The sequence below is a fragment of the Lontra canadensis genome, unplaced genomic scaffold, assembly GCF_010015895.1.
Source record: "Lontra canadensis isolate GAN:19392208 unplaced genomic scaffold, GSC_riverotter_1.0 scaffold124, whole genome shotgun sequence".
In the NCBI taxonomy this organism is placed as follows: Eukaryota; Metazoa; Chordata; class Mammalia; order Carnivora; family Mustelidae; genus Lontra; species Lontra canadensis.
The window spans coordinates 4,854,788-4,877,222 of NW_022631118.1; the positions used below are offsets into that span (position 1 = coordinate 4,854,788).

Genomic DNA, 22,435 nt, shown 5'->3' on the forward strand with positions numbered 1-22,435 from the left:
GGCAGGAAGCTGAGTGTGTGGTCTGCTCTTCCATGTTGAAAAAGGGAGAGGAGTAGGTGTTAGAGGAGTGGGAAGGATGTCCTGGCGCCCCCTTCGGGGTTTCTCTTTGATAAAACCTAACCAAAGGGATTGAGAGAGAGCTCGATGAAGGAGGACTTCTCTCTGTGTGTTCTAGATGGACCCTGCATCTGGGCTGGGCTGGGCCCGGGCCCACCCTTGAGGACACCTCATGATTCCTACCTACTTCAGCCCGGGCTCTGCTGATGCCCATCTGTCCCCTTGGCTGTGTTCCCTGCAGGTCAACCACGTTCGCACGCGGGACTTTGACTGCTGCCTGGCTGTGCCGCTCCTGGCGGAGGCAGGCGACGTCCTAGCACTGGTCATCAGCCGCAACCCTCTGGCACAGAGCAGCCGAGCCCCGCGAGCACCGGGCCCCAGCAGCCCCCGGATGCTCTGAAGTCAGCATGTGGTCTGGACACCCCAGGGGCTGCTGGAGTAGATCCTGGCCGCCAGACCTGTAACTGGGCTGGAGACCTGGCCGCTCACTCATCCATCTGTTCATCTGGCAGGCTCTGAGCCACGGACGGAATCTGTCTCTCTTCTCCGGTTCTGTGGTCCCTGCCCTAGTTGGAGTGACATCTAGGTCTTTCTCCATGTTGGGACTCCCAAGATGCCCAGAGGAGCCCCACTCAGTAGGGGTTGAGACAGGCTGCTCAGCTGGGAGAAGAGGAGCCTTGGAGCTAGGAGCCCAGCTCACTGGGAGTGTTTTCTCCCAGCAGAGCTGTATAGTTGCAGGGGAGGAGTGAGCTCCCTGTCACAGGAGGTGAGCAAGTTGGAACTTGATACTCCTGGTGCAATCATGGACTGAGGTGTGAGGTGTCTGGGCAATGGGTCCACACATGCTCAGGTAGTTAGTTGCCCCACAGGGGGAGCATTTAGGGTGTGGCTGTGGGGCAATTTTTCTAGACAGCTTCCCACCAAGAGGGATGCCACTCAGGGTGGGAGCCTAGCCCCTTTCCTTCTCCAGAATTCTGGTGTTTGGGGCTTGCTGGCTTTCCCACTTAAGAGGCTCTTGAGCTGGGGTGACTGAAGTCCAGGAAACATCAGCTTATTGATTCTGAAAGTGAGTGATTCATTTCCACCTCTCTGGTCTGAAGCCTCCAGGATTTGAGACCTGCAGTTCTTCGCCCTTTGGGCCAGCTTGGTGTCGGGCTTTGGGCTCTCGGCCCCTCCTGCTTTTGTTGGAGGTGTAGGCACAGATCTATATGAATATACCCCTCTCAGGCCAGGCCCCTCGCGATCTGAGGGAGTCGTCTGGGACAGAAGACCTAGGAGTTTTTATTCACCTGCTATTTCAGTGGAGATGGGAAGACCATAGAGGTATCACATGGAAGATGATATATGTCCTCTCCAATCTCCAATCCCATGAAGGAGGAGAGACGCAGAGAGGGAGGCACAGAGGCAAAGGTAGGAAGGTGGGACAGAGATGAGCCATTCTCATGCCCAAAGGTGACAGTGTCCAAAGGGGCCATTTAAGAAAGTTTATTCCCACTTGAAATCTGGAACCACCAGCATTCCTTAAAGTCATTGTCCTCATCTTCCACAGACCAGAAACATTTTTGATTTTGAGAAGGGCAGAGGCCTGCACTTGGTGGTCTGGGCTGCAGCCCCAGAGATGGAGGTGGGCAGGCTGGATTCCCAGGTCAGGTCTGGGGATTTGCTTTGCTCTGAATGGGGGTCTCAGGAAAATGGGGCACCAACTCCCACCTGCATCCTCCATGCTTCCATCCTGTGGAGGCCCCCAAATGCTCTCCCACTTGAAGGACAGGATGGGGAGTCAAGAGTCTTGTTCTTTTTGCTCTGGGTTGCAGCTTGGTTGCTCTGTGACCACCCCCGCCTTGGTATGACCCTCTCTGGACAATCTAGGGGAGGATAGTCTCTGAGCAGGTACGGGCCTCCTTGTCACGGCCAGAACCATGCCCACAGGGCACCCTGCCCACTCTCTCCCCAAGGGCCTGCATTCCCTGTCTTCTCCCTCCACTTCCCCGCACCCTGCCGCTCCCTGCCTTCCCTGGGGAGCCTTCCATGCCAGGGCTGGACTGCCCATTGCCTCTGCTATTGTGGATTCCTGTGTAAACACCCGCCCCGGGGTGAAAGGGCACTGCCTTCCCCCCCAACATAGGGCCACTGAGCAAAAGCCAAGAGTCCTCAGCTTGGGGGCCTAAGGGTGGCACCACAGAGACATGGCCACTGGAAGCCGCAGCTGTGTGAGCTTGGGCAAGTTGCCCAGCCTCTCTGGGCCTCTGGCAAGGGATGGGGCTGGACAGTCCACACTCCCAGGGCCTCTCAGCTCAGGAGAACTGTGTTCGACTGCAGGTGAGGGAAGCAGTAGCCCCTCCCCGACTGGTGGCCCCCTGCCTCCTCGGGTTGAGGCCTCTGCCATCCCCCACCTGACGTATGCAACCAGGCCACCAGTGGCCCCTGGCGTGGCCAGCCTTCTCATATGCAATATTTACTCTGGCTTCTCATGGGGATCATAGATCCCAGACTTGACATTCCCCGATGCCCGTCCCCGGTGAGCATCCTGCCTGCCTATGCATTTTGGGTACAGCTCCTGTGACCTGCCCCTTCCACCCCCAAAAGCTGTATTTTTCTCTGGCTGAGATTAGAGCATATTCCTTGTAAAGTATTTTTCTACATGGGGTTTTCTTAGGGCTCTCGGGAAGCACATGCCAACGGGCTGCATTGCCAAGGCCATTTGGGGTCTGGGGCCCGTGTATAAATCTGTTCTGCAGGGGCTGCACGGACTTAGGAGCGGGGGTGGGTGAGGTGCTGTTGGGATGGTTTTTTTTTCAAATAAAATTATTTAAATGAAACTACACTGTGGTGTCTGCCTTTTTTTTTTTTTTTTTTTTAAATCATAGGCTGGCCATAGTCAGCTTCGGTTTGGAGGTGATGACATCTTCCCTGCTTTTAATTCATTCATCCATTCTGTAGGTCTCCTTGGGCTCTGCATCATTCCAGCCCCTGGGAAAACGAAAACAACATGAACACGGCAGATGAGGCCCTGTCCACATGGGGCTTAGATTCTAATGGCAGACAGTGAACGAGGCAGCAAATTGTAGAGGATTATTTCAGGAGGTAGAGAGTGCAGTGAAGAAAAAAACAAAAAACCCAGTCACGGGCATAGAGCAGGGGGTGGGGGGGTTGGCGAGAGCTGTAGCTCAGGGGTCAAGAAGGACTTCTCTGAAGAGGTGACATTTGGGGTGAGACCTTAAAGACAGGAGTTCCCTGTTTTTAAGGGGACAGGAAGAACTGTCCCAGGCAGAGGGCACAGCCAAGTGCAAGGGCTCTGAGGTGGGAATGAACTTGGTGGGTTCCAGAAGAGAAAGGGGACCCAGAAGCAGAGTGGGGAGACCAGGTGGGAGGTGTGCAGGGCCCAATGGGAAGGGTTTGGGTGGGGACTGTGGGTTTTATTCTGTCTGCAGGGTGAAGCCAAGGAGGCAGGTTGAGTGGCAGGTCTGCTATACAGAGCCCCTTTGGCTTGGGTATGGCCCTATCAATGCCCTGAGTCTTCATAGGGCAGCTGGGGCATGATAAACCTGAGGTCACGGCCAGGCCTCATCCGGGAACCACAGCTCTGTGTGGGCTGAGGAAGAGCTTCTTCCCACCAACTATGCAGAATGAAGTGAGTGCCCCATCTCCGGAGGTGTGCTAGGATGGCTGGACCACACTGAGTGCAATGATGCCTCTGGGCTAGGGAAGCCAAAAGCGAGTTGCACACAGGGCACGGCTCCTCCTCCTAGAGCTGGGCGACAGGTCAGGCCCTTCCGAAACAGGAGGGAGGGGTCATTGGAGAGTGACAGTCCGGCCCTCACACTGGCTGCATGCAGGCATGTTCCTGCTTGCTTTTTGAGAATCCTGTGGATCCTCCGACAGCCTTTGGAGGTGGCTCTGTTATCATCCCAATGTTCCAGGTGATGAAAGGAGGCACAGAGGTTAAGTAACTTGCCCTGAGTCACAGGGAATGGAGCTACAGTTTTGACAAAATTATATGGCCAAGGCACATCAGGAGGAGAAAGGTGGACAGAGTCCATCAGAAAGGCCAACAGCCAGCAAAAGAGCTGGGGGAGGGGTATTATATTCTAACACTGTCTATAAATAATGAGTTACTGGGAGATTTTTTTGATCATTCAGGAAGTTGGGGAAAGGACCCAGCAGGCTTCCCTGAAGGTGCCCACACTCATCAGTAAAATCACCTGCCCTGTGACCCCCTTGAGGTTGAGCCCTAGTCTATAACAGTGGGCTGGGTACATGATTCCCAAAGCAGAGGACATCCGTGCCAACCACTTATTTTCTGGGGTCCTGAGTGTCCTCCCTCCTGACAGCTTCATCAAAACAGAACGCACACATGTTGGATTTTAAAAAGGAAATGTTTATTTTCATGTTATAAGGTGATTACAAACTCCTCTAAAAAAAAGCAAAGATGAATTTAAAATATCAATATACATATTTATCTAAAAAGCAAAAGAGGAAAAAGGAAAGCCCTGCAAAATACAGGGATTCATATCATAAAACATTTATACACAAAAGCTTGTATACTGCAAGACTGAATTACACATCAAGGATCTTATTCAGATACAAATGTTCCTCCTCAGAAGAGTCTCGTTGGTGGTTTTTTTTTTTTTTACAAAAGTTTAAAATATCTTAAAAATATTTTGAAGTTTTAAAAAAAAGTCCTGATGAGCCAGACATATTTCTGGAAGGAGGCAAGACCCACGTTCTCAGCTTTCTCTTGTGCTAAATACAGAGTCACAGTTGCTAGGGATTCGAAAATTAATTGGGGGTGGGGGGGGAGAAAGAAAGAAATGGAGCCAACATCTCAGTTTGAAGCCGGATATATAACAAGATGCTCCATCCCTCGGGGAACTGTCAGAACATGTCTGTAGTGACACCCACAGAAGAACAATGAAGCACAGCTTCCTATTAAAACAAGAGCATTCTGAGGGCCAGGCATTAACAGGGTACGGGGGTGAGGGAAATGCGATTCTCTGGCTTCCAGGTGTTCCCGCCCCTCTCTGAGTTTGGTATTTGGGATGTGGTTTGGTTCGTGCTTGTTGAATTTGTGCACAGTGCTATTTACAGGATCCACACGGACAGCCCAGCCTGGGGGTGCCTGACACTGGGTCTCAGGGGCAGATGCGACCTCATGGGACCTCGATGGTTCTCTCGGATCCTTCCTGGCCTGTGTCTGAGGCTTGGGGGAAGGGAGGCACCTCTGCCTTAAGCACTGGCTGCCCAGAGCATTGCCCCATTCAGAAGAGCGGTGTTGGGGAGATGCTGGTTGGGCTCTGGACCTCTGTGTGGTGGCAGCTGGGAAACACAGATCACCCCGTGCCAGGCTGAGGTTGGCTAACTCCCCTAGTGCTTCAGCACCTTCTCTGAGGGGGGTGCACTGGGGATCTGGAGTGAGAATGAGGGCACAGAGGTCCAGAGAGGGGGCTGTGTATCGCCCAGAAATCCTCCAGGACCACTTCTTGCTGCCTGGGAATGTCATGCATGCCCTCAGGCTCAATCTCGCCTAAGGGATTCTGCCTCTTGTACACCCACTGGGTGGCTTCACTGGGCCTCAGTTTCCTCACATGCAATCGGGATCTCAATTCCTAGCTTCGAGGGTTGTTGGGTGCAGGGCCAGGGTGAAAGGGTGCTGCCTCTCCTGCTGGAGGGCGGGCGGCCACCTCTCCCACAGAGCCGCAGCAGGAGGTCTGGGTGGCCCGAGAATGGTGAGAGGGTGGGGGGTTGCTGCTCTCCTCATCCCTGAATGCTGGGGGACAGAGCGCTTTCCTTTTTCATAAAGGCTCGTCTTTGGTCTTCAGGGAGAACACTGAGGAGCTGCACTCACCACTCGCCACACCTCCCCCTCCTTGGAGAATCTGCCACTGGAACTGACTGGAGACAATCTGGTTCCAGTCCCTGCTCGCTGTGCCTTGTCTCTTGCTCACTCTGGGCCTCATTTCCCCCATTTTACAAGGGTGCCGACTGGGGCGGCACTGCTCACGCAGGGCGGTCCACTGGAGGGACCGACATGGCCCCTGCCAGGCTCAATGAACCATCTCCTTGGGTGAGATTTATCCAGAGCCCCTTCCCCATTCCTCAAGAAGTCCTTTAACCATCTCCCTTGCATCCCCTTCTCAGAGCAGGCCAAGACTGCGCTATGTGGGGGCACCGGAATTTCTGACCCATCCCAAGGCAGAGCGTGGGCGGAACACCTGTTCTCCAGAGACAGGAGGACCAGAGTCATGAGCTCCAATGACAAGTTTCCTTTATGTGGAGACATATAAAAGTCACGCATCATTACACCTTGTACTCACAGAGCCAAGTTCTGCAGATACACAAGGGCTAGGGGAGTAGACAAGAGGGGCCGATTGGAGACAGGTGCATTGGGAGATTGTCGAGGAACGGGCTTGGGGAAAGTAGCTGACCTTCCTTCCAGGTGGGGCCTGGGGACTTGGTCTGCATGTTTCTTTGGTCTAGAATTTGGTCTTCGAATCTTGGAAGAGGCCTTTCTCGGGCCATTTCCAAAATGTTGCAATTTGCCTACCAACCCAAAATACTGGAGCTTTTCACCGGAGGGGAGATGTTGTAGCCTGAAATGACCACAAATGCCTGGGCAGCCAGAGCTTGCCAAGCCCCCCAGATCCCCACACATCACCTGTCCCCAATCGTCGACAGTGGTTAGTTTACTAAGTTCCATGAGACAAAGAAAAACAGGTCACATTGCTACTCAGTAAAATTAGGAAACAACAACAAAAATCAAATCAGACACAGCGGCAACCATAAATACATAGAAAAACAGGAACACAGAATTGTTAACAGTTTGGAATAGAACTGGGTGTTGTTTGGCAGAGTATATGCTTTGGAAACAGTGAAATGTGAATGCTTGCCAAAGAGAAAAGGTTCAGGACTGCCTCTGCCCCTTGGGATGGGGGACACCAGAGGCTCCTCCCCTTCCAAATCTGGGGAGAGGGTTCCAGGATTCAGAGAGCCCAAACCCGAGCTGGACTTCACTCCCCACACCCCATGAGGCAGTCACCGTCGTTTGTGCATGACAATGTTTCGGTTTAAGTTTAGACTCTGAACTTGAAAGTGACAGTTCAAATGGCACAGTTTAGGTCCAAATGGGGGCTTCAGGGGAGACATATCCGCCTCAGCATTTTAAAGGTGCAGTACCTCCTCTCCTGGTTCAGAGAGGGATGCCACTCTCAATAGGGCTCTTGGTCAAACCAGTTCTGGGGTGCCGGCCCCCCGAACAATCCCGTCTTTCTAGAAAATGCTCCCTCACCTCCTCTCCTCGCTCCCCCCCAGAGTGCGCTTCTAATACTGGCTACTGCAGGAGTCATGATGTGAAGAGCTTTGCCATCTCCCAAGTCAACACCAAGGGCCGCTCTTGTGCCTGAATGCGGAGGAGGGTTTGGGAGCACTTTGCCCAAATCTAAGATTCAGGGAGTCTCCAAAAGCACTCTTGGCACTCCCAGCTAGGAGCTGGGGCAGCCCTGGGTGGGGAGCTTGTCAGGAGTCTCCCAGCCTCTGGGAGATGAGGACAGAGCTGAAGGGGGAGAGATAAGGAAAGAAAAGCAGCCCTCCCTGACACCAGGCCTCTCTGAATGCCTGGGCCCACACCCTTTGGTCCACTGGCTCACCCCTCGTCCCTCACCGAATACATCGTGCTTCTCTCCTACACGCAGCTGCGAGAGAGGTCAGCTGGAGAACAGCCAGGACCTGACAGAACCCCATTAAAATGCAACAGACCCATCAGTGTGAGGTCTGGAGCCCCAAGACCGCTGGCTCTTGCTGGGCTGGTCTCAGACCTCTACCAGGATGCTCTGGGCAGCAGCCGAGCGGTCAGCCTCCTGAAGGCTCCTGAATGTCCGGACGCCAGCCTCACCAGCCCTCCTGGGGGCTCCTGCCGCTCCCCACTGGACAAATGGTCCTGACACTCCCTCCGACAATCCTTCTGATTATCCACCCTCGATTTCAAAAGTATTAGGTGGGATTTTGCTCCTGGTGCAACGGTTTCTAGAGAATCTCTCTGTGTGGCCCCGTCTGTCTGCTTTAAGTTAGTCCCTTCATCTGAGGGGTTGATTCATTATTTTAGCATCTCTCTTCCTTGCCAGGACAAGTGTAATGAAGCATCTTCTCGTGGCCCTTCTTCCTCCAGCCCCTCTGGGTCTGGCCAGCTCAAGGAGCCTCCCCTTCCCTAGCTGTATGCTTCTATTTGAACCAGGTTGGGAAGGTACTACACCTTTAAAAATGGGGCTACTGTCCAGGAAAATTCCACCCTGTGTTTTTGGGGGCAGAACTTTCTGCCAGCTACGCAAGCACCAAAGAATTGCTTTTGAAAACGAGATCTATTGCTGGCAAGAAGATCCATTCAAGTGGTAAAAGAGTGTGACAATCTCTAAATGTATATATATGTTTAAAAAAAAATACAAAGAAAAATTTACCAAGTTCCCATAAAATACATCTAATTCAGTATGAAAGCTCTGCCTCGCCCCGGACATCTGCCGGTGGGTTTTCTTTTTGTACAAAATATCTCCAAATCAAAACAAAAATACGCACACGCACAATACCACACCCACACCCATATGCACACGCGCGCACGCGCACACACACACACACACACACACACAGGGTAACATTTTCTGTGACAATTAAAAAAAACAATCCTAGTGCAAATAGAAAGCTCTGTAAACCTGGTCCTATGAGAATCTAATGTTAGTAAACAGCAGGGAAGCAGCCCGGCCGCCCAACAGCTCACATCATGGTCTCTACTATGATGTGGGTGGGCTTCATGAGAGCGCCATTCACGGCCAGGCGGGAGCTGTAGGGCGTAGCCCCCTCGCGCTCCACGGCCCAGCGGTTGGGTTCCCTTGGGGTCAGCAGGTACTTGAGTCTCTGGAGAAGGAAGGAGACAGAAGCAGAGAGGTAAGTCAGGCAGCCGGCTTCCCCTGTCTGCCCCTTCCCGCCTCTGAGTCCCACCTGTGGGTTGTTTGGCCTTGGACAAACTAGTAGACCCCCCACAACACCGGCAAATGAAGGAGTTGAACTAAGGTGCTTCTCAGGTCCCTCCGGGCCTTGGATCAGGGCAGAATTCCTGTCAGCAGTTTCCTTGGCCAACCCCCTGCTTGTACACCTCAGGGACAGGGAACTCACACCTCCCAGCTCTGACTTCTTTCTCCCATGAAGTTGAAATATGCCTCCTTGTAATTCCCATCCCCTGACTTCTCGGACTTGCAAGGCAGCCTGAGTTTCTGCCATTCGTAGGCCAGAGGCTGGAGAGCTGTGTTGAGCCTCTCATATGGCTCCCACCTTCCCCAAGGAGAAACTCTAAACTCCTTGGCCGCCTGCCAACTCCATTTCCCGCCTTCCTTCACTAGGGTCCTCTGCCCCGCCGCCACCCTCGTGGGTACCCGGTTCTCCCTACTGGGAGCTGGGAGACCACTGCCCATGTCAGAGCTGCATCTTCTGACAAAGAGGAAGGAGCCAGAGATCGGACTGTGTGACAATCATCCCACCACTTCTGGGCATGGTGAGTTGTCCTCCCTGGCTCATTGCCGGATCATGGACTCAGGGAGGCCAAGACCTTCCCAGGATACATATCCCAGGAAGCTAACAGTGGAATCAGGACTGGAACTCAGGGCTCCTGACTCCCAGCTCCCCTCCCGGCCAAGTGTCCATTCAGAGACTCAGCTGGAAGCAGTTGTGAAGAAGGAGCCGCCTTACTTCCTACTAGGCGTTTACATTCCATTTAAGTATATTACCATTTTTTAAGCTACTTATTAAAAGCTACTGTTATCTCACTTGGAAAATCCAGATTGCCATCTGCTCTTAAAAACTTGCAAGATCTGGAAAGCCCAGGGTCACACATTCCCTCTTCATAACAACAGGCCACAGTGGAGGCCTGGCTGTCTGCTGCAGCTCTGGAATCACCTTCTCCAGGGCCCTCCCAGCCCTGCCTGAGGGCTTCCCTCGCCTGGGTTCCCTGCCGATCCTGGGGGAACCGGCCTGGAGGCCCCAGAAAAAGGGCAAAGGATGGAAAGGGCAGCCAGAGAGCCAGTTCGGCTCCCTTCCATCACACCGCCTCTCTGCACAGGTGCATGCCCAGAAGACGGGACAAGAAGCAGATGGAGCTGGAGTCATCCCAGGACAGAGCTCTGGGTTTGCACACCCAGCCCAGAGAGACGCTCACGGCTGGAAGCACAGACGGGAGACATGTCGAGTGGCCCATCGCAAACAGACTGATGGTGGCTCCTAGGCCTTTAGGGCAGGGGGCTTGGGTTGTCCACCTGGTTTGTAGATGCAAGTTTGGGTGGCGGCCTCACCCACACCCTCCTCCTTCCCCTGCACAAACCCCACTCTCATCAAACCTCTAAACTTGGGATGGAACACTATTTTAGAACTAGGCTTTGAAGGGACACAAATTAGCGTCAGGTGTCCGTCCCCCACATCACCCCACGGTTGAAATAATGTGACTGCTGCGGGAACTGATCAATCAGAACAGACATCCAAGACCCTCCGCTGTGCCCCATCACCTCTCTAGTTTCTGGATAGTAGGGACATTCTGGAAATTTCCACCGAGTGGAGGGCTCAGGGCCATTCCCCAGACCCAATAGTTCAGGATTTTAACAAATCACAGGGCCTACCAGTATTCTGGCTGAACACTGCGGTCCTTTCCTGTGTCCTCTGAGAAATTACAACGGGTGGATGCTGCAGGAACCCCCCAAGGGCCCCAGGGCTATCCTGGCTCAGACAGACCCCAGCTTCACGGCCTGTTTTCCTCCCAGGCACACCCCCGCCTACTTCCTCTGTCTAGGGCAGGCAGCTGCTGTCTGCCCGGGGCCACCCCTCTCTCCCCACCACCACCTCCAGGCCATTCCCCTGCCCACAAGGAAACTGGCCCAGCCCAAGGGGGAGCCAGGGCCCCAGGACATCCTGGCTCCAGATTTTTAAGAGAATAACAATAAAAACAGCCCAGAACAAAACAGTGTAGTCTTGGAGCTGGCCCAAACCCAAACGTTAACGGAGATTCTAAGAAAAGGATTTCTTGGAAAGAGCCCCAGCTTTTGCCATAGCCTGGAATCTGCAGTATTGTTGGGAGACATTTCTGAGGGGTTGGTGGTAACGAGGGGGCCTCCGGGTGAGAGTCTGGCAGGCACAGGGACCTGGGGGCCTGAGGCTCTGTCTCTGGCAGCAGACAGGGCCACAGATGTGAGGAAGGGAACACGAGCATGAGTTGGGCTTATTCAAAACTTGGCTTCAGGGTAAGAGAAGGCCTCTGGGTGGAGGTTCCTTCCTGGCTTCTTGTCTCCCATTACGGCTTTAGTAACATGGCCCTAGGATGAAGCCTTAGCTCCGAGTTTGGCATGCAAACCCATGGTCACCTGTCCAGCGCCATCGCCCACCACCACCCCCAGAACACGTCACTATGGCCAAAGGCTATTACATGGCATCGCGGCCTTCCACATCTCATTCTCTGCCTGACAAATTCCTCCTCCTGCCCACAGCCCTGCTCCGAACATCACTGCAGAGCCTCTGTCCCCATGAACTGTTCTTTGTCCCGTTCCCCCACAGGCCTGCCCACAATCTCAATCGCTCCATGGGGCAGGCAAGGGGTGCAGGACCCAGAGAGGGCAGCAGTGTGCCCAAGGTCACACAGCAAACAGACAGCCAACAGCCAGTAGCTGGCTTTCACCTTCCCAACCACCCTGCCCTCCCGCACCCCCCACATCCAGCCTCGGCCCTTGGGGCTCACCACAAGAAATGGCCCTTCCGTCTGGCAGAGGCGGATGACCATGACCAAGGGGACACACATCATGGAGGACAGGGCCAGACTCCAGCCTAGCCCGATGGCCCAGGTGGGGTACACATAGACTTTGTTGTAGGTCAAGGGGATGTACTTGACGAGAGAGAAGATGAAACATCCCTGTGGAGAGATAGCACAGTCAGGAGGGATCCGGGGGCAGAGAGCTTCGGAGACCACCTCTCACCCTTTTCTACTCTGCTGAGGACCCTCCCCCCATCCCCATCCAGGGCAAATCTGATCAAGTCGCTTCCCTGCTCAGGACCCTTCTGTGACTTCCCAGTGCCTTCAGGATGCTGTCCAAACTCCTCAGCCTGGCCAGCAACATCAGCCAAAAGCCATGCCCCTTTACCCCTTACCTACCCACTACCCCTTCCTCCCATATCCATACTCCAGCTACCGTGAAATCCTTCCAGCTCCTTAAGCCAGTGCCTTAGAACAGGCTGTTCTCTGACTGGATCCCTTCACCTGTCCTCTTCTCATCCTAATTTAGTTCTCGTGGTCCTGCCTTACTTGCCGAGGCCCTGCCCAGAAGTAGTCAGGTTGGTCCACTCTCTCCCTTCCCAGGAAGGATGTGGTTATTACCTCTTCAGCGCACACTCCCCCACCCAACTGAGTCAGTCTTCTTCTCTTACACCTGGGGCAGCTCTAGGCACACAATAAATGCTAGCTGCGTGGCTGTTAAGTCTTTCCTCCCCTCCCCTGCCACCACCCACCCATCTCCATACCTGACCTCCAGACCTAGCCTCCTACGACCAGGTGGGGATCTGGGCCTTGCCTAGTTGGGTGTCGAGCCCCAAGCCCATGCCAAAGGCCAATGGCCATCAACATCCATGAATGGTAGGGTACAGTGAGCTCTGAGCCCAAAAGCCTGTGCCAAGTCCACATTTCCCTGACAAGAGCACATAAGGCTGGCTGGGAAGGCCCAGGACTTCTGCTTCTTGTCAGAATTCCAGCATCTCAGTGCATAACCCAGGGCTGTCTTAGAGTTACCCACAGTGTTAACACGACTTAAATCTTTACTAGTATCTATTATCTATGGGTTAGATACTAGTATGTAGTATCTATGGGTTAACGGGAAAACAATCTAGAGAAATCAGAATTAGCGAGGCGGGAAGGGAGAGCATTAGGCTGCAGATGTCTTCCACTAGGCCTCTACTATATGCCTGGCCCTGTTGTTCCTGTCCCTAAGGGTAAGGTGTAGGTTAGACAAGGAAGAGGGTCAGAAGAGGGCTGCTCTAGGCTCTCCCAGCACCAGGAAGCTTGGTACCTGCCCATTCATATTCCTCTTTCCACCAGGGTGACCTTATCCTACTACCTGGGAATGCAGGCTACTTCTGATCTATCCAACTCCTTGGGGAGGAAAAGAGAAGAAACTGATGGTCAGAGTGGTTGAGAGAAGTTTCTCACAAATCAATGTCAAGTGAGGATAAGAACACAGGCTTTGAACCCAACTAAACTCATCTATATCAGTAACTCGCCTATTGTGGCTCCTAGCTGCTACCGTTTCCTGAATTTTGTGGGGAGGATACACACCTCAGATGAAAAGACCACAGCAGCCACTCACCTCCCACTGCAGAGTCCTTGCTTTATGACATGGTAAACTGGGGCCCTGAGAGGTAAGGGACTTGCTTAAGGTTCCACATGGTGAGTTAAGGGCAGTGTGGATTTATTCTGGCCTGGGAGTGGGGTCACTGAGAAGAGGATCCATTCACCTCTCAGCACCTAGCTCCTAAATGCAAGGACCATTTCTGCCATTTGCACTCCCCATGGTATGAGCCAAGAATGGCGTGGGAGATGTCTTCCCCTGAGGTTCGCTCCAAAGCTCCCGACTAGTTTCAAATAATGACTGGGAAGCAGTCATCTCTTTGGCCAGAGCCTGAGTGGGAGTTTGAAGTGGGGTGCCTGCAAAAGCTCAAAGCTACATTCCAAGACGGTGGGCAACAGAACCCTGGTGCAAAGAGGAATGCAGCATTATCACCGCCTTTGGGTCCAGGGCCATTACAAAGCTTCCTTGTTCTTGGGACAGTCCACAGCATCTCTCTGCTGGGACTGCCTCTGACCCCCACCCCACTGTGGAAATACCCCATTTTCAACATCTATGACCTGACCCCATTTGATACCCCCAAAGGCCCCTCGACTTATCAGTGACCCAAACTGTGCTCAATGAGTTCCAGAAGGGCTTGGGCAAAGGTTATGTGCTCTGTTGTGGACCCCCTGAATTTCTCAACACGAGCCCATACACCTTCCTCCTTCAGAATGCCTTGCCTTTGCATGTGCTGGTTCCTCTGCCAGGAATGCCCTTCCTTTCTTCTCTTCCTCACCAGGTCTTAATTATCCTTCAAAACTCATCTCAGCGTAACTTTTGGGAGCAGCCTACGGCCCCACCTCTCCCAGGCAGAGGCATCGCCGGGCTTGCTCTAGGCCAGCACTTAGCAGGTGCTAAGATGGGTTAGCATGTGAGAACGTCAAGCCCCAAGGAGAAAAGGCTAGCACCCACAGCCGGGCAGGGCAGAACTCACAACACAGAGAACTGGAGTGACCACGGCCCAGCTGTACTTCATCCAGGGACCAGGCCGATAGCCAATCATATCCTCAATACCGTCATAAAGGTTATCGCTGCCTAGGAGAGACAGAGGTAGACAGATGGTGACACCAAGTCCAATACTAGCATCTGAATTGCACAGCAGGGGCTCAAGGGCCATTGCGGGTGGGGGGAAGGGGAGTTCCTGGGGTCTGCTCTAGGTCTCTGCTACTCGATGCCAAGAAGATCCAAGAGTGGCAGACAGACGTTTATACAAAATTATCTGAAATTCAAATGTAACTGGGCATCCTCTATTTTTCAGGAAAACTTAGACAAACCCCAATCTTGGTGTGGCCAATCCAAGGTCTCAAGAGGGTTGAAGTGGACCACGCCTGGATCCCAGAGCAATGAATCACAGGGAGACCCTTGCTCAGCCAAATTCTGTGCTTGTCAAAACATACAGTCACAGCCTGCATCTCCGGCATGGGGAGAATACATACGCGGTTACAATGGTATTATTTCTGCAGGGAAGGGGCAGCCTGGAGGGGAAAGGTCCAGACAGGGCCTTCCTGTTCAACTCCAAATGAATTCCCCTGAGAAGTCTCTGTTTTGGAAGCTTCTAAATACAGAGACCCAAAGCAGAGACTTGAGAAAGGATACACAGCAATCTGTACTCACCATATATCCAGGCAATAACAAAACATTCAAAGAATGCAACCCACAGAAGGCATACACCGCTAGCTGCATAGTAGTCAAAGAGTTGAAACACATACATGCCACCCTGTGAAGAAAAGAACCAGAGAATGTTGTTTTGCTACTTGGTATCCAACTCTCTTAATATATAAAGAGCTTTGGCATATCATTAAGAAATAAAAAACCCAAGAGAAAAATGGGAACAGACCACAATGACCAGATACATATGTACAAAGATGCTCAACTTCATGTTTGACAAGTTTAATTAAAAACACATATTCAGGGGTGCCCGGCTGGCTGAGTTAAGCCTCTGCCTTCAGCTAAGGTCATGATCTCAGGGTCCTGGGACTGAGCCCCACATCGGGCTCTCTGATCAGCAGGGAGCCTGTTTCTCCCTCTGCCTGCCTCTCTGCCTACCTGCGATCTCGGTGTCAAATAAATAAATAAAATCTTAAAAAAAAAAAAAAAAGGAAAGAAAATTACTTATTAAAAAAACAAACAAACAACACTCTCTCTCTCTCTCAGGGGCACCCGGCTGGCTCAGTTGGAAGAATATGTGACTTTTGATTTCAGGGTTAGAAGTTCGAGCCCCACACTTTCCTTAATGAAGTTAAAATCTTTAAAATACACACATACACACACACAGAACCAAAACACGTTTTCCTTTGCAAAAATGACAGGTTTCCTAAAGCCTGCTTCCAAAAGAAGGTGCTGAAAACAGAGGCCAGCAAAGAATACTTTGGTGATGTCCAGCTGCTCAGTGTGACCTGTGATCTGCTTTTGGCGTGTGTGTGTGTGTGTGTGTGTGTGTGTGTGTGTGTGTATTTTCCTTAAAGGCACTTTTAGAAAAAAATTATTTGTATTTCAGGTAGGAAAAAGTGGTGATGTGAAACCCAAATTGAGTTATGGGGCAAATGCATGATTTGCTGGAGACTGTGGGGAGGTTCGTAGGAAGGGTGTGTGGGCCAGCCGGCTAGGCCAGGCCTCCATGCTTCTGTTATTTAGCACAAGAATCTTTCTGGCCTGCCTCTTCTTAGGTGATCCGCTATTGCCTTGGACACTCCCTGCCTCCTTCCATGCGGCTTTTTTTTTCCCATTTGGATGGATCCTCCTCGTGGCCCGGGCCCACCCTCTGCACAGAGCACCCTCCCAGTCACCCAGATAGGCCCGGGCACTGCCCGAAGTTTTTACCAGGACTGCATTTACCACCCCCTAACATCTCCACCTCCCTCCAGCCCTGAGAAGGGCCACTGCACAGTCATGGATGAAAAGAGCTGCTATTAAAATAGATTTCACCTCAAGTACCCCTCCCCCAGGCCTCCTGGGTGTGAGGGAGGGAAGGAAGGAGGGAGGGACAGAGGGTAGGGGGTGGGCATGGTGTTGCCATGGAAATAAGAGAAAGAGCTAGGGAGTTTGGGTCAATTGCTAGATCCTGAGCTGCCTCCTGCTGCCCACAAAGTAGGCCAAGGTCCACCCCCCCACACCCCGCTCCCGCCGGCAGGGTGGGATCCCTGAGCCGGGTGGGGCCAGGAGATCCTCTGTCCCCAAGCTCCCACCCAGCCACTGCCTCCACAGACAGGCGTCAGTCCAGCCCTGACCTGGTCTTTGAAGTGCATGTAGGTCACCAAGAGCCCCACAGTGAGGAGGTCCCTTGTGCCAGGTGAGAAAGCCACCTACCTCCGTCACCATCGCCAGCCCCAGCAAGTAGCTGATGCTGCACACGAAGGCGATGAAGATTTCCCGACGGAAACCCTTCCTTAGGAAGGATGGGTAAAGATCGACCAAGGACGTGACCTGTCCTTCGACTTCAACAAACTGCAGAAGAGAAGACAGTGGTTGAGCCCCGGGTGCCCAGCACATCCCCTCTGCTCAGGAGAGTCCCCAGCACACACAGAGTAGCCTGGAGGTTGGGGGGTCAAGTCCAAATGTAGTAACCTGATCTGGTGGGCTCTGCCTGGGGAGTCCCGCCTGCTGGTCCCACCCTCCCCAACATTCACACAGTGGTTTTAGCTCCACGGGGACTGCGGATCCATCGAAAAATCCCAGTGCCCACCTGTGCGAGCCAAGTGCTCACTGTGCCCACCCCCCCACCCAGGAACCCAACCCTGCACTCCCAAAGGGGAAGAAGCCCATTTGAAGAGGCCTCTCCTTGGGTAATGTGCTAGGATGATTCTGAATCTCTCTAAATCTTTCCATCTTTACAACTAAAAATGTAACCTGGAGACTGATCCATATTATTACATGGAAAGCTATCTGTTTTAAACAGCAACACGAAACGGTCCTGCAGTCCCATATCGCTATGGGTCTGACCGATGCCCGGTGGATGGGTTCCGGGCTTCTGCGGCTGCTGACCTGGGCAAGGACTCTTCCTTTCCCTCTATCTTTGGGGAAGCTTCAGGGCTGAAGGGTACATAGAAACACTTTACGTTTTGGTGACTAGAACCGAAACTCTCTGCCAACCAACACACCCTCCCAGGCCTGTGCCTCGGATTTCTTTCAAAGCTGCAAAGCTAAAACCTTGACCCTTCTGTTCTTTCATCTGCGCGAGGCATCTGGGAAGGATGTTTCCCCAGCATTCCTACAAGAAAAATCCAACCACTTAACTCCTCTGGGATGTATCACAGGAGGATCAAGGACTACAAACAGGGAGCAAATCCCTTTCATGGCTGAAAGGGGCTGGAAAAAGGATTCTTTGTTGCCAGGAATTCAGGGAAAAGATGAGCAAGAGGCTCTTGAAAGGGGCCCAAAGAGAAGTGGCTGATGGTTTGACCTCTGTGATTGATGTGTCAGCCAACGGGGTTTTGACTCTAAACTGCCACCAAATTACAGCGAGCCAGCTCCAAGATCCATCTTCAAAAGGAATCTCGAAACAAAGGTTCTTTCCTTTCTGAGATGGGGAAATTAAAGACCGGAAGGTGCAAGTGTCAACTGTGAGTCAGGGTCAAGACCAGCAGAAGCCCCTCATTTCCAAGTTCCCTGCCTTTCTGGAGAAGGCCATGTTCCAGCCCTGCTCCACCGGCTTCTTCAGACCTCCCTCACGTAACAGTCATGGGACCCCGGTTTCTCCAAGCATCAGTCGTCTCCCCTGTACAATCAGGGGAATCTTGCCTACTCAGCAGGGATGTTGAGAAAGATCTGAAATCACGAGAGGAAAAACTGCCAATTGCGTGATTGCTGTGAACCCAAGTCAGGGGCTGAGTGAGCTCCGGGGGAGATAGACCAGCCTTCTCCTCCCGCCCTGTGCTGATTGCTCTCTTGTGCAAATGTCTGCCTCCAGGCACACGACAACCCTCCTCCATCTCACAGAGAAAGAACACAATGCACGATGGATGCTAAGCCCAAGAGGGCTCCCCCAAGATGCTAGGCATCTGAGAGGGTGTTTCCTTCACGTGCAAGGGTCACACTCCATCAGCAAGAGGCCCCTGCCTGAGGGTGCCTGGGGATCTCTGCACTTCCAGGGAGGAAGCTATTTGGGGGGATCTCCAAGGTAAGGCCGGTGGCAGGGGGGTGAATGAGATCAGGGAAGCTTAATGGGCAAGCCCATTCCTTAAACCAGCTCTGCATGGCTTTGACCAAGCTCTTCTTTCCTCAGGCTTGGTTTTCTGGGCTCAACAGGGCCACAGCTGTGTCCAGCTACAGGGACAGAGCTTTGGCTTGGGAAGGCGTTCTGAGCAGAAAAGGTCCCAGCCGCCCCCAACTGTGGCTGGCTTTGAGAGCTGGCCTCGATGCCCCGAGCCTGCTGGCCACCATGAGGCCTAACTGAGAGGTGCAGATCCCCAGCCAGGCTCCCCCTGCCTCCCAAGGAGAAAACCTAATGAATAAACCGCCTCTCTCACTCAGGAAGCAGCTCCCACAGCCCAAGAGGCCCACTGGGGGCCCATGGAGATGTCATGCTTTGTCACTTATTAACCTCTGTTTTTGCTTTTTTGTTTTTTCACTAAAGGCTTTGGAAGAAGTTACAAAAGCCATTTGCTTGGGGCCTCCGAAGGCCAAACTCATTAATGAGCCATGATTAATGGAGTCCTCCCGCTGTTCCTACAGCTCAGACCTACCACCAACTGCACAAGTGTTTTGTTTTCAGGCTCCTGAATGTTTCCACTCTGTTCTCTCTGCTAATCCTGAGTCCCCTTCCTGCCAAATCCTTCGCTCTGTTCTTGACCTTGCTGGCAGACTGCCTCCTCTCCTCTGCCTGACCTTCTAAGATGGTCCTCCTACCTGGTTCTGAGTCCACAAGGACCCATCCCTGGGCCCCGGTGCAGAGGCCGCTGCCCAGGGGTGGGTAGTAACGCCCTCTCCTGACCTGGCAGCGGGCCTCACCTCTCATGTGGTCCCAGCTAACCAATGATTTCCCAGGCAGTGGCCGGAGACCCAGACCACCCAGGAGACTAAAAAAGGCCTGCTTTTCAGATGCTGGCCCACCGCTTGCAGGGTTCTAGTCTGGGCATACTACTGGCCCGCCCTGCACATCCTAACTCCCCCGTCCTGGAGCCATGCCTGTGCTCTGAACTGTCCTCTTGAGACAACCCCAAGGAGAACACACGTATCTCCATGGGAAGGTATCCAGGAGTTCACTCTGTCTGTGCCTCACACTTCATACAAGGCAGTGGAGATATAATCACGTCCATTTACCAGATGAGAAAACCGAGTCTCAGAGAGGGGAGGAAAGGTGCCCAATGCCACACAGCAGCATGGGGGTTTGCGACTATGACTCCAAAGCCAGACTTGGCCTCTGGCTGGCTCTCCCTGACATTCCCCCGAGGCCTGAGCCCCAGACAGATGGGATGGAGGGGATAAGACATGTAGGGAACAGCCACGTGTGAGGTAGCTGGTATAGATGGAGTCCTCCCGTGGGAGGGTAGAAGCTGGGTGGCCAGAGGACAGGGCAGGTCTGAGCGAGGCTCCCCAGTATTTAGTTGTTCACTAAGCCCTGGAGGATCAGTTTCCCCATGTGGGGAACAACTCGTGGGCTCTAGGCCTCACCAAACAGTAGGTGCTCTGGCTGCACTGGGAGAACCAGGGATGGCCTGGGCCCTAACTATCGTCCCTGCCCCGAACTGCCTGTCTGCAGCGTCACTCACGGCCCCCCCTTGGGACCCTCTGTGGAAAACACATTATCACCATGTGGTCTTGTCCTTCTCCTTCCCATCCAGGGCTTCACTTTAACCACACACTTCAAGTGTCCGTTTCCCCCTGGCTGGGGTCAGACACTCGAGCTCTGGGTCAGACGTCCTCCTCCTGCTGCCCCGAGGCCTCTTCCCAGGCAGCCCCTCCAGCCCCCACAACCGGAGTCCTAGAGGAAGCCTCGCGGGCTTCAGTTGGTTTAAGTCTGATGTGAGGGCTGGAAGGGGAAGGGGACTTTCCCAGAACACCGGTCCCCATGGGCCAGCCCTCCACAGGGCGTCCCCTCGACCCGTACCTTACCTGGCTATCCAGTCCAAGCAAGAGAAGCATAATAAAAAAGAGAATGGACCAAAACGTGGGCAGCGGCATCATGGTCACGGCTTTTGGGTATGCAATGAAGGCCAGGCCAGGACCTAGAGGGAAGAGAAAATGGGAGGGGCAGAGGGGGAGGCACATCAGTGACCGAGCCGCCCAGGCGCCAGAGCTCACACAAAGATACTCGGGACTGAGGCGATGTCCCAAACCCCAAATGCAGGGAGGAGTCAAGTCTGAATTCCTGCCTGGGGGGAAGAGCCCAGGCCTGCCTCCCTTTCAGATGGGGTGCACTGGGGCTCAGGTGGGGCCCCGTTTTATCATCTGTCTCCTAGGCAGCAGCACCAGTGGCTTCAAAGAATCTGGCAGACACTGGTCATTTGCAGGCGGGAAACGGGACTGAGCCTGGAACTCAGTCTACTGGCTTGAAAAAGGAGCCCCGCCATCCCCCACCCCACCAGAGCAACCACACCAACATTTGCGGGAAGGAAGCAAAAGGGAGAAAGACCTGGTTATCTGAAGAAGCCCCTGTTTGCAAAGAGGTTTCGACTTCTGAGTTAATGGATGAAACACTGTAGAAGAGCCAAAATCTCCTCAGGGGTGCATGTGAGCACCCCACCTGAGCAACGCCAGAGCCAAGGCCCAGAGCTGAAGGGAGGTGTGCACGGGGCCAGGCCCGGGGCTCAGGAGACCCTCCGCCACCTCCTCTTTACATCACCATGTGCCCCTGCAGGGCCCTCAGTTTCCCCACCTGGGAAGTGAGGGACAGGATCCCAGAAATGCCTCCCCAAGGTGCCTTCTTGTGCTCGGATTCTCAAATGCTAAGACCGCTACCCTAGGAAAGGGCTTCTGGTTTCTAAAGAGGGGCCTCTGGCAGATCTGAAGGCAGGGTGTGGGAGACGGGAGCCCCGGCAGCTCAGGGGGCACCTTTCTGACTGGAAACATTCCAGTCACAGGGAAAGGTCTCCTCCTGTCTCCAGCGGGCCTGAGGGGAGAAGCCAAGGAGGGACCACAACTGAGGCCTGCAGGCGCAAAAGGCAGTAGGAAGCAGCAAAAGGAAGGAGGCCTAAAAGGGCCTGGGCTGAAAAAATAAAGTAAAATCCACAACTTAAAAAAAATAATTTCAAAAAGTCAAGAAACGTGAAGACAAAAAAGGGCTGGAGGGCGGGATATTTAGAGCAGACATCAGAAACCCAAGGACTGGCTTAAGAATGGAAACAACAAAAACAAAAACAAAAACTTGAAAATAAACTGGACCCAGAGACCACACCGTAGGGCATCAACCACAACCGTGGCAGCAGGGGCAAGCCCTCCTACCGGCAAGAGTCTAGCCGACTCAGGAAAACCCGACCATGACCTGGCGTCCCCAGGCTGTGACCGTAGAAAATCCCGTGAGAAGCAAGGGAAGGGGCGCCAGTACCAACCCCAAAGCCCCAGTTGGCAGGAGCCACATGGGTACCTCGGGGACCCCTACAGGGCAGCTCTGGCCCACAGGCAGGCTTCAGTGCGTGGGGATTCTTGTCCAGCCGACTGCGAGACAGATGTAAAATGGGGCCCCCCACCCACCCCCTGCCACCCACCGGGGCCTGGTGGAGGTTTTCTCAACGCGCTCGTTTCTGTATTTCAGTTTTGCCTTTGTCAAGCCAGCCTCTGGGAGAGGGTCTGAGCATCTTTCTCTAAAAGCGCACGGTGAACTATAGAGAGAGAAGTCCATTGAAGGAACGCAGCCGCTCCCAACACCAACGCATGCCTCTCAGCGAGCAGAGAACGCGCCCCTGCCCGCGCCGCGTGCACTTTGTTCGGCTAAATAAGGATCTGGTTCAAATGCACTTCGCTCAATATGGTGCTCGTTAAAAAGCTTATTAGAGAAAATCATCACCCTTGATGTGTCAGCTGCTCAGACATCACCGTGGGGAATAAATGAC

General features: G+C 53.3%; 2 protein-coding genes across 3 annotated transcripts in view; one reads left to right on the top strand and one right to left on the bottom strand.

The window, feature by feature from the left end:
- Positions 1-2,197, top strand: part of GRIP2 (glutamate receptor interacting protein 2) — a 53,967-nt gene extending 51,770 nt beyond the window's left edge. For both annotated transcript variants that reach the window (XM_032841538.1, XM_032841537.1), the window contains one exon: positions 299-2,197. In XM_032841538.1, the coding sequence (XP_032697429.1) occupies positions 299-457 (159 nt within the window). In that variant the 3' untranslated portion in view covers positions 458-2,197. The remainder of the gene's footprint in view (positions 1-298) is intronic.
- Positions 2,198-8,730: 6,533 nt separating this feature from the next.
- SLC6A6 (solute carrier family 6 member 6) lies at positions 8,731-20,713 on the bottom strand. Its single transcript, XM_032841675.1, has 6 exons — positions 20,499-20,713; positions 16,755-16,892; positions 15,063-15,165; positions 14,383-14,483; positions 11,813-11,983; positions 8,731-8,955 (listed from the first exon to the last, which is right to left on the bottom strand). Exons 1-6 carry the CDS (start codon positions 20,652-20,654, stop codon positions 8,815-8,817), a joined length of 810 nt encoding a protein of 269 aa, XP_032697566.1. The 5' UTR covers positions 20,655-20,713; the 3' UTR covers positions 8,731-8,814.
- Between the last annotated feature and the right edge of the window lie 1,722 nt (positions 20,714-22,435).

Coding starts and splice junctions, on each gene's coding strand:
- SLC6A6 (XM_032841675.1), bottom strand. CDS start 20,654: ATGTGCCTCCCCCTCTGCCCCTCCCATTTTCTCTTCCCTCTAGGTCCT. Junction 11,984..14,382: donor TCACTCCAGTTCTCTGTGTT/GTGAGTTCTGCC, acceptor ATCTCTCCACAG/GGATGTTTCATCTTCTCTCT. Junction 8,956..11,812: donor CGGAAGGGCCATTTCTTGTG/GTGAGCCCCAAG, acceptor TTCCTTCTCCAG/AGACTCAAGTACCTGCTGAC.